The sequence below is a fragment of the Lolium rigidum genome, chromosome 5 (genome assembly GCF_022539505.1).
Source record: "Lolium rigidum isolate FL_2022 chromosome 5, APGP_CSIRO_Lrig_0.1, whole genome shotgun sequence".
Classification (NCBI taxonomy): domain Eukaryota; kingdom Viridiplantae; phylum Streptophyta; class Magnoliopsida; order Poales; family Poaceae; genus Lolium; species Lolium rigidum.
Window position 1 is genome coordinate 183,753,628 of NC_061512.1, and position 18,591 is coordinate 183,772,218.

The window sequence follows — 18,591 nt, forward strand, 5'->3', positions numbered from 1 at the left end:
GTGCCTGCTTCCTCTGCTGCGTGCGGGTGGCTCCTGCCGGCGTGCAGCTTGCCTACATCACGTGGTCACCAAGGCAGCGACCTCGGGTTTGGTGGGGGCGGCCCTCTCTCCCACTGGCGTTGGTCGGCCGGTCTGTGGCCGGTTGTGGCGGATCTCGGGATCCCACACCGTGTCCTGGCTTTGTGGTGGAGGGCTGGCATTCGGCTACAGCGGTGCCCAGGCGTGTGCGGTGTCTCTGGACTACGCGATCTTCTTGGTGTCTCCGGCGGCAACTATGGCCAGCCTAGGATGGTCGCCGGCGTGGGGGCCCGACCAGAATAAAGGCGGCAATCCTAGGGTCTCTCTTGAGTGAAGATGAAGACTTGCCGGAGGCCTGCCCTTCATGATTTGGCCGGAGTGTTGAGTTCCGGAAGGCGCCCCCGGCGAATGTAACAATGCTTCTATTGTCTGGAGTTTGCTGGATCGGTGGTATTCGGTCGTGCGCACCCATGCTTTTATTCCGACCGTTTGGTTCTGAAGGGAGCAACGCGAAGCTCTTTTCTGTGTTGACACCAAGTGACAGCTGATCCATGCTGAAGTCAGAAGAAGAGAATATCACGGGTTTGCGCTGTTGCTTGCTTGCTGTTCCGGACTTCACATCAGTGGTATGAAAAAATGGGGGCGTCAGCACATGTGAAGTTCGGAGTCTTACATTTCAGGGTAAAAAACCAAGGTCCGGCCTTAACTGGTTGTGTCTGGCAATATCCTTGTTGAAGGCATTATTTTAAGAGCGGAGACTATCATCTCTTTGATCGGGCAACGACGACGCTGGTGCACTGTTCCCTTCTTAGAGGTGTCGCTTTTGAAGAGTCTGAATTTCAGGTGTTGTCTTGGTGGTGGATGCATTACTATTACTAGGGCTGGGATAGTATAGCGGGACTTTTATTTCTTAGTTTTTTCTTTTTCTTTTTTTTGGCTATGTGCATCCGTAATTGTTTTAGGGCATTGCGATGTAATTGGTATCCTTTGATATTAATATATTCCCTTTATTGAAAAAAATTATGACACAGTTCTCGTTTTGTTGCATTCTCGGAACCTATGATTTGTTTCAGACCTTTTCGAAACTTTGACGGTGTTTAAAAAGATTGGCATGACAGTTCCAAGAAGTCTAGAACTTTCTAGTATTAAAAGCAAACATTTTTTTACTTATTTCCGAAGTGACATAAATCAGATTAGCGACATGCTTCTGAAAACAAAGGTCAGCAAAGTGCTTAAAATGCGAGGTAGTGCGCCATTGTTCAGCTTTTTTGGACCAACAAATCAAGCTGGTCCAGAATTAGGAAAGCAAGGAAGTCTTAGGCCTTATTTGGTACTAGTGTTTCAGTGGGGATTAGTGGGGATAATACTCTAGAGTATTGGGTGAATCACTGCTGTCACCCAATCTCCACAAAACCCCATCCCTTCACTAGGTAGGGGTAGAGTATTGGGGATTGAAAAAATTGCACTAAAATTTGGAAAAAAGTGGGGATAAGTGGGGATTAAACTCGCTCATACTCTAGACCAAACATGCATTGGGGATGAGTGGGGATTTAAAGTTTGGAGCAGATTATTCCCGCTAATTCCCATTAAAACTCTAGTACCAAACATTAAAACTCTAGTACCAAACAAGGCCTTAAGGATCTATAACTCAAGGAACCAGCAGAGGATATAAGTGAACATCTCAACACATTGGTCAAGAACGATCGGATGAAACGTTTGATCAGGTTATGGTTTCTGAAGCTAGAAGTAGGAATTACAGAAAAACTCCAACCATAATAAATATATACATATATGAAAGCCTCATTGCTCCTTCATTAATCTGAATCTACTGTCAATCACATTTGGCAAAACAGCTTAGCGTACTGCCCCCAAAACTGTCTGAACAGACGAACTTCTCTTCACAATATCCCAGCTATTAGAATCCTGCATATAACAAGGTAACTAATGAGCCAATGCTGGCAGAGTGGTTAAACTGGGTGGATTAGGATAGCAGCTTACATTGCATGGAACACCAGCGAGACCGAACATTCACTCGCTCACGGAACCTAGGATAACATGAAAACTACGGTTAGTAATGGATTATAACTGGATAACAATAGAAAAACTAATGGTGTGGGCTATACCGTCTGATCTGAGCCAGTCCTGAATACAGACAACATGTTCAATCCAGCGTTCACTGGACTCGGAAAATCCGCGCCTTGCCGTCCTTGTTGCTACACTGTAGTCAGTACTGAGTGGCATCGCTAGTATATCACGTGCCATCCGAGCAATTGTAGGAAAGGTGGGTTCATGCTCCTTCCACCATTGGAGAACACCAGATTCGCCTGTAGAGAGACTACTAGGCTCTTGCATGTAATGATCAAGTTCTGTCATAGGTTGCTCAAACCACGGATATTTGTGAAACTGATAATAGTCCATCAAGGTGTCACGTTCCTTCGCAATACTTCTTGAGCTAGTTTTAGATCCAGAAGTGCAGCTTGTGTCTTCCACCTGATCAGTATATTCATAGAAGAGGTCGAGCAGTATGTCATGCGCTTGTTCAATATAGTCTTCTATATCGTCATCAAACCTCCGCTTCCCCGGATGATAATTGCCCGCATCAGACCAAAGATGGGACTTGATGCGTTTCAAACGGTACGAAGGATCCATGATCATAGGCATACAGATATGTAAGCAACAGAGCTTCCAGTGCTCCTTAAACTTCTTCTGCATCTTCTCCAGCTCATTGAAAATTGTTTTATCCCCCCAGAAATAGAAATCAGCATCACGATGCAAAATTTTCTTAACAGCCCACACTTTGTCAAAGAGGTCAGCTGGATTGCAACAATTGTGTATTTCATCCATGTGTCTTTGCAAATCTTCCAAGATCTTACAAATGTTCTTTGCGTTGGTCCAGCCTTCTGGTAATAGTGCATACCTGTGGTTTGGATAATGTACTACTGAAGGAATGTGGCCCTTTGTATACTTAGAACACTTTGTTGACTTCTCCATGACTTTTTCAAGTTCATCCCTCCCAACCTGTATGACCTGATTAACTAGATGAGTTGCATAGCGTACCACAAACAAGCTTCGATTCGAAGGTGCAGACACACTCTGATTTGCTGAGCGAAGGTTCCATTTCGGGAGACGGGCTTTGATATCTGAAGCAACTGAATCATCCATAAATGTGTCACCTAGTATAATGCCAAAAATCTTGTCACAGAGACCCCAATCTTTAATAGCATACAATATAGACTGGCTCAGTTCCTTTGCATTGCGGGAAGGATCCACGGCTTCAAATTTGATGATATTTTTCCGCTTCTCCCATTCATCATCAATATAGTGAACACTCAAGCACAGGAACGCTGAGTGCAGATCATAGTGCCACACATAAACACTCAACCAAACCCGACTGCTCAAAGCTGCAAGCTTCTCCTTCAGTTTGGCCTTTTCTTTGTCAAACAGTCTCCAAGAGTACCCATACATGTCGAATTCGTCCGGCAACTTGACCATAGGATCCAAGCAAGCAACAAACTTAGTGAACCTATCATGGACCCTAATCAATGGTGGGTGCCCGTGCTCAGAGAATATCCTGAAAAGTTCTTCATGGGGCTTAGCCTGATCAGCCTCTGGAATAGTGGGAATGTCCTGCTCAGGCACTGCAAGTTCCTCATGCGACTTAGTGTTCTGATCATTGTCAATGGGAGTGTCACCCGAGGTAAGTTTCTTCTGCTCATTTGTTGCAAGTTCCTCTTGAGGATTGACCTCCTGATTCTTCTTATTCATGCCATTGGGAATGCCAAGCAAAGCAAGACCCTTCTTCTTAAGCGCTGCATCTGCCGTGCCCAAGCATTTCTTCTGGCTGGCGACCGAGAAAAGGAGCTTCTTCTGCGTCAAACCAGAACTGGCTGCAATGGTACTCTTCTGTGCAGATGGCAAGACTCGAATCTTCCCTTGCATTGGCCTTTCCTGGGTCCTAGTGCTGCACTTGGCCTGATGCTTTAGCAGGTTGCTGGTGCCACTGGAGCCGATGTTGTAAACCTGGTGGCAGTGCATGCATTCAGCCCTCGCAACCTTTGCCCCTACGAAAATGGGTGTGAAGTCATCCCACACCTTCGACCGGAGCCTCTTCAGGTTCCTGCCTGCAAAGGATGGGCCGGGGACGCTGCCGGTGCTCTCCTCTTGTTCTCCCATGCCGTTGGCACTGTCTGCCTCATCCTCCATGCCTAGTTAACAAAACATGCACTCATGTGAGTATGGAGTCTTTGAACAAATATTGCAGATTGATATGAGAACATTTCCTGATACCCTGATGATATATAGAGCAAATTCTTTACAGAGAATTAACTGAAAGATTTTAGCAGATGACTGAATATCAAACAGGCCGAATGGAGCGTAAGACTAAAACTGGAACTTGGCATTTTACATTCCGTACTGTACGGCATCAGATCAGCGAGCGAAGCAGACGAGTACCACTTCGAAGAACAGAGGTAGTCGTGGAGTAGGGTATATGCAAGTATATGTCACGGCCAATAATACTACATCGCCGCAGAAACACTCAGCGCGCAAGACCTACATGACTACCTTTTCTAGTTTATAATATGGGGTCGGGGGATCAGATGATGCTCCCATCCGTTTCCGTCACACAACGCGTGCATATTTCTGTGGGTAATTCCTACAAACAGAAACAGGGCGCTACGTACCCTCCATCTTTCCTTCACTTCCCAATTTTCTCCCCTTCCTTACAGAAGATTATTCATTCCAGAATGGCATTCTTGATCCATACCGACACACGGAGGCAGAAGTAGTTTATGCGTCGCAGGTTATCGGCGCACATGCTCAAACAAACAGCAAAAGGATGATCTAACGAGCATCTCTAGGGAGAGAAAAGGGCGAAGGATTCGGGAAAGCGCGTACCGATGGTTCGGACGCGGCGGGTCAGAGCGGAGCTGGATCCTGATCGCTGGTATGCTCCTTCTGTTCCGGGGGGATGAGATGAAGAGACGGGATTCTGTGATGTAATTTTCGTCTCTGCGGGTGCGGCGGAAGAGACGAGACGAGATGGAGGGAGAAGGAGAAGGCATTTCGCGCCGCTTTCTCCCGCGTATTCCCTGCGCCTTGTGGGCTGGTAGGCTTAGTGTCTGGGCTAAGTACCTGGACGCCTATGTTTCGGCCCAATAGTTCGACTTGTTAGTAAGAAGAAACAAAACTCGGTCTCTTTTCGAATTTAGATTTCAGCAAAACAAATGACAAGGTAACAAGTAACAACAGATTTATTGTCTCTTGACATTTTATATTAAACATAAATGATGATTTTCCGGTTCCCATTTTGTTGCATTCTCTGCACCTATGATTTATTTTAGATATTCTGAAAACCTAAAATTATAAAAAATTAACAGGTCTGGTTTAACATGATACTCCTTCCACTCATATTTGCATGGCGCACACACACATATATTTTCATGATTAATTTTAACCACTGATTTGATCAACATAATGTAGGATATGAGCAACAGAAAAATGTACCACCAAATTTGTATTGACAAAAAAAATCGAACGGTTTTAGTTTTTATGAAATTTTCATTCCATATTATGGGTCAAAATAATGGTTAGAATTCAATAAGGCAGTGTTTGGTTGCACGGAATTGGGGCTTGGAATTGGAATTGAGGTCCAAAAAGGCCAATTCCGCTGTTTGGTTGCGCTTGGAATTGGGCCGTGGAATTCGGAGGCCAATTCCAAGGTCCAACCCCGTTAGTGTAATTTTCTGCCTCGCCAATTCAGAGGTCTAGACCTCCGAAATGGCTCGGAATTGGCTCGAGCCACCCGCCGCCGCCACCCACTGCCGCCCGCCACCACCCGCCGCCCCCCGCCGCCACCCGTCGCCACCCGTCATCGGGCCACGCGCTGCTGCCCGCGCCACCCGCCGTCGCCGCCCACCGCCGTCCGGGTCTTTTGATACGTTATTATGTGAAAAATAAATATCATTCTAATATATATGTGTATATTTCATTCATATTACAAAGTTTTATATTGTTCAAAGTCAAAAAAACATTCAATTCCACATAATGTGCATCCAAATAGGTTTTAGAATTTCATTGGTCTTTTGATTCTGCAAACGAATACCATGCGGCATCCAAACAGATTTTATGGTATTACATTAAAATCGTTGATTTGGTTTTTCATTGTCAATTGAATTCAGAGTTGAATTCTGTGCAACCAAACACTGAGGGAAACCAGGGGATACTAGATTTTTTTTTCTTTGTAAACTTGATAATTTTCACCGTAGGTGCTACCCCAAGAACAAGGCTTTTGACAGCCATGGCACCCTGGATTGCACTCCTCTAGATCTGCCGCTAGCCACATATATAGGGATGCAAATAGTACATTATAGCTGCCATCGCAACTAGCTGACAATGAGAGAGGATAGATGAACCGCGGTTAGAGTCGAACCCGTTGCATTTATACACCATCACATTTAATGCTATCGTTTCTATGGAGTATGATTACCACACATTTCATTGTCTAAATTACTTTGTGATAATTCTAGCTGAAATGAGACAGAATGAATAATCAACGGCTTGTTCTAACATTGTAGAGACCAAGCCTTTTAAAATAGTAGACATCACGCAAACATATTTTTTTATGAAAAGAATGTACTCCCTCCTATCCATAATAAATATCGTTGATTTAGTACAAGGGAGTAGAAAATAATTCCTAACAAAATTTCATGGCATTGTTCATAATGTTGTCACCTTTTCATGACATAGCTGAAACGGAGTACTGCATACATTTTTATTTTGGCATATTTCATTAACAATGACACATAAAAACACTAGCAAAACTGACAGACAAGTGCACACAGACACACACAAAAAACATGTGTGAATGTCTTCTTTAGTTTAGACAATGTAAAGAATTTTGGGAAAAGGGAAACATAGAATTTGGTACGCTGTTCACAACCCAGAGGAGCACACTGTTGACACCACAGGAACTTCCTAAAAAAGCCAAGTATTATCTTATAAGTTTCTGATCATGGGAGTGGCATTAATTAGTTTAGCGATGTCATCTTAAAAAAATCAGCAACATACTGAAAAGGCAAGGTAATGCAACAATGTTTAGAAGTCTGAACTTTTTGAACCAAAAAATCAATATGGTCAAGGAATCAGCAAAGAGAGTACGAAACAATGATTAGAAGTCTGAACTTTTTGGACCAAAAAATCAATCTGCTCAAGGAATCAGAAAAGTGAGTATGCATTCCAGTCTAGTGAAACCATGATCTTTAACTCAAGGCATCAACAGATGGTATAACTGAACAAATCAATACATTGGTCCAGTATCATTAGACGAAATGCTTGATCAGGTTGAAGTTCCGAAGCTAGAAGTAGGGAATTGCTGAAAAGCTCCCACTACAAATACATACAAAAAGAAAGCCTCATTATCTCCATTAACCAGAATCTACTGCCAATCAATTTGACAAATCAACTAAGCATATTGCCCAGAAAACTATCTAAGCAGACGATCTATTCTGCACAACATCTCAGCTTAGAATCCTGCATAAAAAAGGTAACTAATGAGCGATCTCTGATGGAGTGGTTAAAGTGGGTAGATTGGCAGAGCAGCTTACATGTATGGAACACCATCAAGACTGAATCATTCAATTGTTTGCGGAACCTATGATAACATGAAAACCACGGTTAGTACCGGACTGTAACTAGATAGCAATAAAAAAACTAATGGTGTAGGCTATACCGTCTGATCTGAGCCAGTCCTGAACACACACAAGCCGTTCAATCCAGCCTACACCAGACTCGCAAAATGCGCGCCTTGCAGTCCTTGTCGCTACACTGTAGTCAGAAATGAGTGGTATCGCCAATATATCACGTGCCATCCGAGCAATTGTAGGATAGGTCAGATCATGTTCTTTCCACCATTGGAGAACACTGGATTCACCTGTAGAGAGACCTGGCTCTTGTAAGTACTGATCAAGTTCTGCCATAGGACGCTCACTGAACGGATATTCATCGGTGTGATAATAGTACATCAGTGTATCATGTCCCGTCACAACAGCCTTTTTTCTAGTTTTTGCTCCAGAAGTGCAGCTTGTGTCTTCCACCTGATCAGAATATTCAGAGAAGAGGTCGAGCAATATGTCATGCACTTCTTCAATATAATCTTCTATATCATCGTCAAACTTCCGCTTCATCAAATGATAATTGCCCGCATCAAACCAAAGACAGGACTTGATGCGGCTGAAACGGAAAGATGGATCCATGATCATAGGCATGCAGATATTTAAGCAACAAAGTTTCCAATCTTCCTTGAACTTGTTTTGCATTTTCTCCAGCTCTTTGAAAATTGTTTTATCCCCCCAGAAATAAAAATCAGCATTGCGATGCAAAAACTTCTTAACACCCCACACCTTGTCAAAGAGGTCAACTGGACTGCGACAATTGCGTATTTCATCCATGTATCGATGCAAATCTTCCAACGCCTCACATATATTCTTTGCGTTTGTCCAACCTTCCGGTGATGGTGCATATCTTTGGTTTGGATAATGTACTACTGAAGGAATGTGGCCCTTTGTATGCTTAGAATACTTTGTTGACTTCCCCATGACTTTCTCAATTTCATCCTTTCCCACCTGTATTACCTGATTAACTAGATGAGTTGAATACCGTGTCACAAAGAAGCTCCGGTCTGCAGACATAGACGAGCTCCGATTTGCTGAACGAAGGTTGCATTCTTGGAGACTGGCTTTGACATCTGAGGCAACTGAATCATCCAGAAAGGTATCATCCAGTGTAATGCTGAATACCTTGTCACGAAGACCCCAGTTTCCAATAGCAGACAATATAGCCTGGCTCAATTGCTTTGCGTTGCAGGAAGTACCAATGGAACGAAATGTAATAATATTTTCCTGCTTTTTCCATTCACCATCAATATAATGAACACTCAAGCACAGGAACGCTGAGCACAGATCATAATGCCACACATAAGCACTCAAGCAAACCCGACTACGCAAAGCCGCTAACCTCTCCTTCAGTCTGGTCTTTTCTTGGTCAAAGAGTCTCCGAAAGTACGTATACATGCCAACTTCAGCCGGCATCTTGACCATAGGATTTAAACAAGCAATAAACTTAGTGAACCTATCGTGGACCCTTATCGATGGCGGGTGCCCATGCACCGAAAATATCCTGACAAGTTCTTCATGGGGCTTAACCTGATCAACCTCCGGAACCTTCTGATTCATGTTACTGGGAATGTCTTGCTCAGGCACTGCAAGTTCCTCATGCGACTTAGTCTTCTGATCTTTGTCAATGGGAGTGTCATGTGAGGCAAGTTTCTTCTGCTCCTTTGTTGCAAGTTGCTCTTGAGACAAATTATGATCAACCTCCTGATTATTCTGATTTATTGTATTGGGAAGGTCAAGCAAAGCGAGACCCTTCTTGTCAAGCGCTGCATCTGCTGTGCCCAAGCAATTCTTCTGGCCGGTGACCGAGAACTGCAGCTTCTTCTGTGTCGAACCAGACCTGAGCCTGACTGCAATGGTGCTCTTCTGGGTAGATGGAAAGACTTGAATCTTCTCTTGCGTTGGCCTTTTCTGGATCCTAGTGCTGCACTTGGCCTGATGCTTTAGCAGGTTGCTAGTGCCACTGGATCCGACATTGTAAACCTGGTGGCAGTGCATGCATTCAGCCCTCGCAACCTTCGCCCCTACGAAAATGGGTGTGAAGTCATCCCACACCTTCGACCGGAGCCTTTTCCGGTTTCTGCCTGAAAACGATGGGCCAGGGACGCTGCCTGCGCTCTCCTCTTGTTCCGCCATGTTGTTGGCACTGTCTACCTCATCCTCCATGCCTAGTTAATAAAACATGTAGTGATCTGAGTATGCAGTTATTGATTAAATATTGTAGATTGATTATATGAGGCCGGGTGTATTGCTTTAACTTGAAGTAATAAAGCGCCCTTTATCGGAAAAAAAAATTGCTGATATTTGAACACCCCCTGATGATATTGAACAAAATCTTTACAGGTAATTAAGCGAAAACATTTTAGCAGATGACTGAATATCAAACAAGGGAGATGGACTGTAAGACTAAAACTGGACCTCAACATTGTACAGTACATGCTGTACAGCATCAGATCAGTGAGCGCACTAGACAAGTAGCACTTTGAAGAATAGATGGTACTATATAGTATGCAAGTATATGTCATGGCCAATAATGTTATTCTCTAAAAAAATAACATTATTCGGACAGGTTGAAACAGATGCCACTACAGAAACATACTGCAAGAAGTAGAGGGAATCATACCAGTCAGTATTTCCACCTCTGCCTTGCCGCCCAGATTGGGGCCATCAAGATCCTGGTCCATACGTACACCCTGGGAAAGAAGCGGGATTATTCATCGCAAGCAGCCAAGCACATGATCAAACGAAACATTCAGAAGCAAAATCCAGCACGAAAAAAAGAAGTGCTCGTCGATGACAGACAGGGGAGATCCAAAACTCAGGAAAGCACATACCGATCTTCACAGGTTCATGCGAGACTCACGCCGATCAATCGCAGCGGGTCGGTGAGGCGCAATCTGGACCGGGAATTTTCTTCGCCTCCTTTCTCCGAAGATCGGGGGAGGGAAGGGGGATGGGGGCGAGTGGAGGGAAAGAGCGAACCAGGAGCCACTTTGCCGCCGCTTTCCCGCGTGAAATACTGAAATCCCCCTCTTTTTTTTTGAGAATATCCCTCTCTCTTCCTGCCTCGGAAACGAACGACTAGAGGCCCATTGTGCTTCGGCCCAACCGATGGTGCCTGCCTCGGCGTGTCTCCTTTGTTCCCAACTCGATCTCCTCGTGTCCCTCCGGCTACGCACTCGGTTAATATAGTTAGTTCGATTCGGTTAGGTTCATATTTCAAAAAAAAATAGTTTGATTCGGTTCATACAGTTTTTTCGGTAAATACGTTTTTAATATTTTGGTAAATATGGTTATATATAAAATACGGTTCGATTTCGGTAATAACCAAATTAACCAAAGTTGACGTGAATTTTTGAATAACATTTATTTTTTATGGACATATATTTAGTGTTTGTACTTTTTAAGACCAAACTGATTGTGTTACAGAAGAAAGAAATGATAAATAATGAAAATGTGGCGAAAATAAAAAAGTTGGTGCAGTTTTAGGAACTTGAACTCACAACATGTTAACCTATGCATAAACTCAAACGTACATACCATAAAGCTAGATTAGATTTCTTGTGTAATATGCACTCTAAAACTATATAAAGGTTAACGTGAATTTGGGATGGGCTTACAAATCAAAATTCTTTGTTGTGTTGGGCTATTCGATTTTCTTCGGTTAACATGTGGTTTTTTCGGTTTTTAACTGAAGTGTATATCGTTAGCACTTTTGCTAACTAAAATCTAACCATAAAACCATAAAAACTAAAATTCGGTTGCGGTTATGTTTTTTCTGGGTTCAGTTTTCGGTTTCGGTTCGGTTATGTGTAGTCGAACCTGTCCCCAATCCCCACCCCAGTCTGCTGCTCTGCCAAGTGTAAAACCCTACACCAGCAGCAGCGATCAGGCCGCACCGGAGGACCTCCCCTCTCCCGCCCGGAAGCAAGCGCAGGCTCTGGGGCTCGCCATGTCGCCCGCCGCCTCCGTATCCTCCTCGGCCATCGTCGCCGACGCGGCGAGCGGTTACCACCACCTCAAGATCGAGGGCTACTCGAGCCTCACGGCCCTTCCCAACGGCCAACGAGTCAGCTCCTGCCATTTCACCATCGGCGGCCACCGCTGGAGAATCGACTGCTACCCCAACGGCAACGGCCAGGACAGCGCCGGCCACGTATCCATCTTCCTCTTCCTCGACGAGGATGTGGCGGCGGGGAAGGTGACGGCATCGTTCCGGCTTGGTTTCAAGGCCGAGAAGCCACGGCTCTTCTTCTTCTTCGTTAACAGGGCCAAGGCCACGCTAGCGCCGCAGTCATCACCGGCCGGACGCAGCTTCTCTGGCAGGGGATGCCAAGGTTTGCCAAGTGGGAAGCCTTGGAGCAATCGAGGCACCTCAGGCACGATTCGTTCAACATCAGGTGCGACGTCACCTTCGTCAACGGGTACAAGGTCCGCAATGCCGAGAAACCTGCTCCGGATGCCGTCCTGGTGCCACCGTCCAACCTGAAAGTTGGATTGAATCCGGGCTGCGTGATCGCAGTGCCTCGGCCCTCCTCATATATTTATAGACAATTACAAATACACAATACAAGTATAGAATACGTATTTAGCTAGGTGACTTGGAGTAAGCTCCAAGTTGATCAGCCGGTGCCTCCTTATCTAACACGCCCCCGCAGTCTGAACCTGGGAGAGCATCGACGTGAAGACTGGATCGGAATTCCCTGAACAAAATAGTCGGCAGGCCTTTGGTGAAAATGTCAGCATACTGTGATGTAGATGGCACATGTAACACACGAACAGCGCCGAGAGCCACCTTCTTCCGAACAAAATGAATATCGAGCTCAATGTGTTTGGTGCGGCGATGATGAACTGGATTGGCCGACAAGTAAACAGGGCTGACATTGTCACAATACACGATAGTGGCTGTGTCAATGGGACGATGTAGCTCCTGCAATAGTTGTCGTACCCAGCAAGATTCCGCGACCGCCGTGGCAACAGCGCGGTATTCGGCCTCGGCACTAGAACGAGAGACCGTTGTCTGGCGGCGAGACGACCAACTTATCAAATTATCTCCAAGATACATGCAAAACCCCGACGTAGAGCGTCTAGTATCCGGACACCCGGCCCAATCAGCATCGGAGTAGGCAACAAGGGAATGAGAGGAGGAACGGTGCAAAGTGAGACCATGGTGTAGAGTGCCCTTAAGGTAGCGAAGAATACGTTTGATTAGAGAGAAATGAGGTTCACGAGGGTCATGCATGTGTAGAAAGACTTGTTGGACGGCATAGGATATGTCAGGACGGGTGAGAGTGGCATACTGAAGAGCTCCAGCAAGGCTACGATAGAGAGACGGGTCCGAGACAGAGGAGCCGGCTGTGGAGGATAGTTTGGCTTTGGTATCGATAGGTGTGGTAACGGGGTGACAATCGCTCATGCCTGCGCGAGAAAGAATATCCAGAATATATTGGTGTTGAGAGAGGTGGATGCTGGTGGGGGTACGAGTGACTGAAATGCCGAGAAAGTGATGAAGTGGACCAAGGTCCTTCATGGCGAATTCACGACTGAGAGCAGAGGTGACATGGGTGAGAAGAGATGTGGTGGATGCGGTGAGAATTATATCATCAACATATAGGAGAAGGTATGCAGTGTCAGTGCCCCGACGAAGAATGAATAGAGAGGCATCAGATTTGGATTCAACAAACCCGACGGAACGAGCAAACGTAGAGAAGCGTTGAAACCAAGCACGGGGGGCTTGTTTAAGGCCATAGAGGGATTTGAGAAGACGACAGACATGGTTAGGATGTTGTGGATCGATAAATCCAGAGGGTTGCTGACTATAGACCACTTCATCGAGATGACCATGGAGGAAGGCATTTTTGACGTCGAGTTGATGAATGGGCCAAGCGTGAGAGAGGGCAAGAGAGAGAACGATGCGAATGGTAGCGGGTTTAACTACAGGGCTGAAGGTTTCATCAAAGTCGACGCCGGGCTGTTGCGAGAAGCCGCGTACCACCCAACGGGCTTTGTGACGGGCAAGAGAACCATCGGAGTTATATTTGTGGCGAAAAATCCATTTTCCGCTCACAATGTTGGCACCAGGTGGGGGAGGGACAAGAGTCCAAGTTTGGTTATGTGTGAGTGCGTCGTACTCTTCCTGCATGGCCTGCCGCCAGTTAGGATCACGAAGAGCTAAGAGATAGGTAGATGGGAGTGGAGAGGAAACAATGGCAGAGAGATTGAGCCTCTCTTTGGGACCAGGGAGACGACCTGTCGTGGAGCGAGTGCGATAGACTGGAGGTGGTACGGGTTGAGGCTGAGGTGGTGTAGGTGCAGGAGGCGTGGCGACGGCGGCAGGAGAAGAGCGCGCAGCGGGCGAAACCGGTGCCGTGGGAGGCTGGCGAGGGGCCTCGGGAGGAGGAGGTGTTGCCGCGGCAGGGGACGCTGCCGGGCGAGGAGAGGGTACTGGAAGTGGTGGTGAGTCTATGGGATCGAAGAGATCAGGTGTTGGGGGTGGCGATGGTTGAACTGGTGTGTCTGGTGCATAGGGAAAGGTGTGCTCGTCGAAGATGACGTGACGCGAGATAATGATGCGGCGGGTAGCGAGGTCGAGGCACCTATATCCTTTGTGACGGGAGGGGTATCCTAAAAAGACACATCTGGTGGAGCGAGGAGATAGTTTGTTGGGCGTGGTGGAGGTAATGTTCGGGTAGCAAAGGCAACCAAAGACGCGAAGAGTGTGATATGAAGGGGTGAGGCCGAAGAGGAGTTCGTAGGGGGTGGTAAGGGTCTTGGCATTGGTGGGGCGTATGTTGATTAGGAAGGTAGCGGTGTGTAGGGCTTCGGCCCAAAGGGAGGGAGGCATAGAGGCTTGAAAGAGAAGGGTGCGAATGACATTGTTGGTGGTACGAATGGCGCGTTCGGCTTTACCGTTTTGTTGTGATGTGTGAGGGCAGGAGAAACGAAAGAGGGTGCCATGTTTGGTGAAGAAGGAGTGGACTTGTTTGTTGTCGAATTCGCGACCATTGTCACATTGGATAGCGAGGATAGGAAGGTTAAATTGGGTGCGAGCATAGGCATGAAAGGCAGTGAAGGTAAGGAAAACATCAGATTTCTTACGAAGGGGAAACGTCCAAAAATAGTGAGTATAATCATCCACAATAATGAGGTAATAACCAAAACCAGAGGTGCTAGGAATAGGCGATGTCCACAAATCACAATGTAACAATTGAAAGGGTTTGACACTAATGGACTCCGAAGGATAAAAGGGCAGCCTGATGTGGCGGCCCAACTGACACGCATGACATAAGGACGACGATGCTTTGTTTGGTGGAATTTGTTGATGTTGGTGGAGACGCTGCATGGTGTGGTGGCCAGGATGTCCAAGGCGGCGGTGCCAAAGCTCGAAGGATGAAGTGGTGAGGAGAGCTTGAGCGTCTGGTGGTCGGAGGGAGTAGAGTGGGCCGGAGCTATTGCATCGAAGAATCACGGTCTTGGTGAGAAGATCCTTCACAGTGAAACCGAAAGGGTCAAATTCAATGGAGCAAAGATTATCGATAGTGAATTGACGAACAGAAATAAGGTTTTTGATAATATGAGGAACAACTAGAATGTTACGAAGATATATGTTTTTAGGATGAAGGGGCAGTGTGTAAGAACCTATGTGTGTAACAGGAAGAGATGCACCGTTGCCGACTATGATTTTATGTGAAGAAGATGGTCGAAGGGAAGAGAGTATACCATGATCGGATGCCATGTGAGACGAGGCGCCTGAATCCATAAACCACTCTTGGTTGCCGGGGAGGTGCATGTTCTGAAGTGCTGTAAGAAGAGCTGGGTCGAGCTGCTGCTGCGAGACGTGTTGCTGGGGAGGAATCATCAGACCGTTGTTCCAGGTCGGCGTCATGGGAGGAAGCTGCTGTCTGGTGGCGGTGTAGGCTTGGTGACCGGGGCGGGGGCCCAAAACGCCGGCCGTGGGCGCGCGCCAGCGTGGCTGCCATGGGGCAAGCTGGAGTTGCTGCTGCTGCTGCGCGGCCCGGGTCGGGAGCCCGGTCCACGGATTGTACATCCAGGGAGAGTTGTTGTCGCGGCCGCGGCCACGGCCACCGCCGCGACCACGGCGACCACCGTAGCCCCCACCACGGCCAGAGTTGATGAAGAGGCCAGGCTGGTAGGGCGAAGGGGGACGGGGATCGGTGCTGCCCGAGCCACCGCCACGTCCAGCCGAAGGAGCACGCTCGCCACCAGCGTGCGGTTTGATGCTGTTGCCGCTGGCCCAGAGCGCGGAGGCAGCCGCATTCTTGGTGTCGGTCTTCTTCTGTGCCTCCTCAAGAACAAGAGCAGATCGTGTTTGAAGAAAGGTGGGAAACGGCACCTGGTACGGGAGAAACGAGCGGAGATGGCTGAACTGCTCGTTGAGGCCGCGGAGGACCGTGAGGACGAGGGTTTCGTCGGAGACAGGCTGGCCGACGTCGGCGAGGGCATCGGCGAAGGACTTGAGTTTGGAGCAGTAGTCGTGGACGCTCATGTCTCCTTGCGGGGTGTTGCGGAACTCCGCGTCGATGGCGAGAGCGCGGCTTTTCTTGTTGTCGTGGGAGAGGCTGGCCAGCGCGTCCCAGATTTGCCGCGCCGTGGAGCCAGGGGCCATGATGATGCCGAGGAGCTCGGAGGAGATCGAGCCATAGATCCAGGAGAGGACGGTGTAGTCGTCCCGTGGGCGACGTGTCCGATGGCGTAGCGCCGGTGGTGCCGAGGACGTGGGCGGTGAGGCCGTAGCGCCCGAGCGCGACGAGGAAGAGTTCCCGCCACTTGGCGTAGTTGGATTCCTGCAGATCAAGGGTAACAGGGACATGGCTTTTGATAGAGGCGACGTAGGAGGAGGGAGTGGGGCTAGGGTTTGGGGAGGTTGTAGTGTTGTCGACGCTTTTGCCCATCTCGGCGAGGCGGCGGTCGAGTTCGGCTTGGCGAGCCTGGAGGAGGGACTCACGTTCCTTGAGCTCTTGTTCGAGCTTCTTGAGATCGTCGGCAGACATGGTGATGGTGGCGGCGGGAGAGAGGGAGGAGGGCTAGGGTTTTTGAGGTTTAGGGTTTTAGAGGGAAGAGAGGATCGGCTGGTGCTCTGATACCATGAAAGTTGGATTGAATCCGGGCTGCGTGATCGCAGTGCCTCGGCCCTCCTCATATATTTATAGACAATTACAAATACACAATACAAGTATAGAATACGTATTTAGCTAGGTGACTTGGAGTAAGCTCCAAGTTGATCAGCCGGTGCCTCCTTATCTAACACAACCTGAACCAGCACCTCGGCGATCTGCTCCACACCGGAAAGGGTGCTGATGTGGTGTTCGAGGTTGGCGACGAGACGTTCGCGGCGCACCGGCGCGTGCTCGCTGCCCGGTCTCCGGTCTTCAGCGCAGAGCTCTTTGGAGCCATGAAGGAGAGCAGCACCAATGATCTGGTCCGCATACATGGCATGGAGGCACAGGTGTTCAAGGCTATGCTCTGTTTTGTGTACACTGACTCGTTGCCAGAGATGAAGAAAGAAGAGGAAGGTGCCATGTACCAGCATCTTCTTGTCGCTGCGGACACGTATAACCTGGAGAGGCTGAAGCTCATCTGTGAAGACAAGCTGTGCAAATACATCGATGTCTGTACCGTGGCGAACATCTTGGCACTAGCTGAAGCTCACCACTGCAATGTGCTGAAGAATGCATGCTTCGGTTTTCTTGGCCGTAAGGCAAATCTGATGGCGGTCATGGCCAGTGATGGCTTCGAGCATCTAAACGCAAGCTACCCCTCTGTTGTCAAGGAGTTGTCCGCCATGCACTCGCTTACTTAGTTCAATGACACTCATCGTGCTAGCAATGGTAATTCAGGTACTTCTCCTGTTTCAGCAACTGGTATCCCTGGTTTCTAGACTTGTGTAAGTATATGATGCCTATACTAACTTCCTAAGGAGTTGTGAAGTACTTTCGGTTTGTGTCCGTGTGTTACTTCATTTCTGTTTGCAACCTGCCGATTAATCAGGAATGCTGTATGTTGTGTCTACCTATTGTGATCAAATCTCTATTGCTTAATACCTTTTCCTTGTTTTTAAAAGCTTTGATGAGTAACTCTTACTCAAGGCTGTTGTGCTGCATCTGTTTCTTCAGGAAGTGCCAAAGTAGTTTCATCACTGGTTGCATTTAGCTCATTGCATACCTGCAACTCTACATGTTAATCGGACAAATGCATTGTTCCCATGTAGTTTGTTGCTAGTTCTTTGTATCTGCAGTAGGCTTACAATCTTCTTATTGCCATGAATTCTTGAAAGAGTGCAGGATGTTGTACAGCAGTATCCACTGCTCTCTGGTGCAGATGGGATGATTCACAAATAGGGAGTATCCTGATAAATTCACTGTTAAATGAGTGTACTCTTATATTCAGTTCCGGTCTTGTCGTAGTAAAAGTGCTGAAACTCTGAAAGCTGAAATACACGCTACGAAATATTTTTTTCTTTGGTTTGTCACTAGGGGTGTCACATTAACAAACGGCAATCTTAATATAGGCAACTGGATGGGGATCTGGGAGGCTATTTCTTTATAGAAAATGGGAGGTCTATTATTATTTCCTTGGCAAATGAAACATACATTATTTGTTGTTTTACTTGTCAGCGTGTGCTCAAGAGCACATTGCTCTATCTGCAGGATACTATGCCTGTAATTTAATTGGCTAAGCGCACCCAGTTATTCTATTTGGGCTTGCATCTGTCATTCTCTTTGAATGTGGAATTACCTGACAAGAAACAAGGGGAAAGAAACCGGCACTGTACAATTTGTTTTCATTGTATGCTATACATTCTAATTTGTTTTACTCTAGAGTTATATATATTGAACTGTACAATTCTTATTTTGAATGATTTTGATTTTTTTCACGATTTCAA

The 18,591-nt window shown here is 46.9% G+C and overlaps 2 protein-coding genes across 2 annotated transcripts; one reads left to right on the forward strand and one right to left on the reverse strand.

The window, feature by feature from the left end:
• Positions 1 to 7,480: 7,480 nt before the first annotated feature.
• Positions 7,481 to 8,510, reverse strand: LOC124651546 (zinc finger BED domain-containing protein RICESLEEPER 3-like). The gene is made up of 3 exons (XM_047190617.1): positions 7,748 to 8,510; positions 7,623 to 7,669; positions 7,481 to 7,548 (listed from the first exon to the last, which is right to left on the reverse strand). Exons 1-2 carry the CDS (start codon positions 8,463 to 8,465, stop codon positions 7,653 to 7,655), a joined length of 735 nt encoding a protein of 244 aa, XP_047046573.1. The 5' UTR covers positions 8,466 to 8,510; the 3' UTR covers positions 7,481 to 7,548; positions 7,623 to 7,652.
• A 3,130-nt stretch (positions 8,511 to 11,640) lies between these two features.
• On the forward strand, positions 11,641 to 17,508 carry LOC124656826 (BTB/POZ and MATH domain-containing protein 1-like). The gene is made up of 3 exons (XM_047195500.1): positions 11,641 to 11,889; positions 11,958 to 12,179; positions 16,969 to 17,508. Exons 1-3 carry the CDS (start codon positions 11,641 to 11,643, stop codon positions 17,506 to 17,508), a joined length of 1,011 nt encoding a protein of 336 aa, XP_047051456.1.
• Positions 17,509 to 18,591: the final 1,083 nt, after the last annotated feature.

Excerpts from the sequence above, each read along its gene's own strand:
- LOC124651546 (XM_047190617.1), bottom strand. The coding sequence starts at position 8,465 with ATGGATGAAATACGCAATTGTCGCAGTCCAGTTGACCTCTTTGACAAG.
- LOC124656826 (XM_047195500.1), top strand. The coding sequence starts at position 11,641 with ATGTCGCCCGCCGCCTCCGTATCCTCCTCGGCCATCGTCGCCGACGCG. Across the intron at positions 11,890-11,957 it reads AGGATGTGGCGGCGGGGAAG|GGCCAAGGCCACGCTAGCGC; the intron begins GTGACGGCATCG and ends CTTCGTTAACAG. Across the intron at positions 12,180-16,968 it reads TGCCACCGTCCAACCTGAAA|CACCTCGGCGATCTGCTCCA; the intron begins GTTGGATTGAAT and ends AACCTGAACCAG.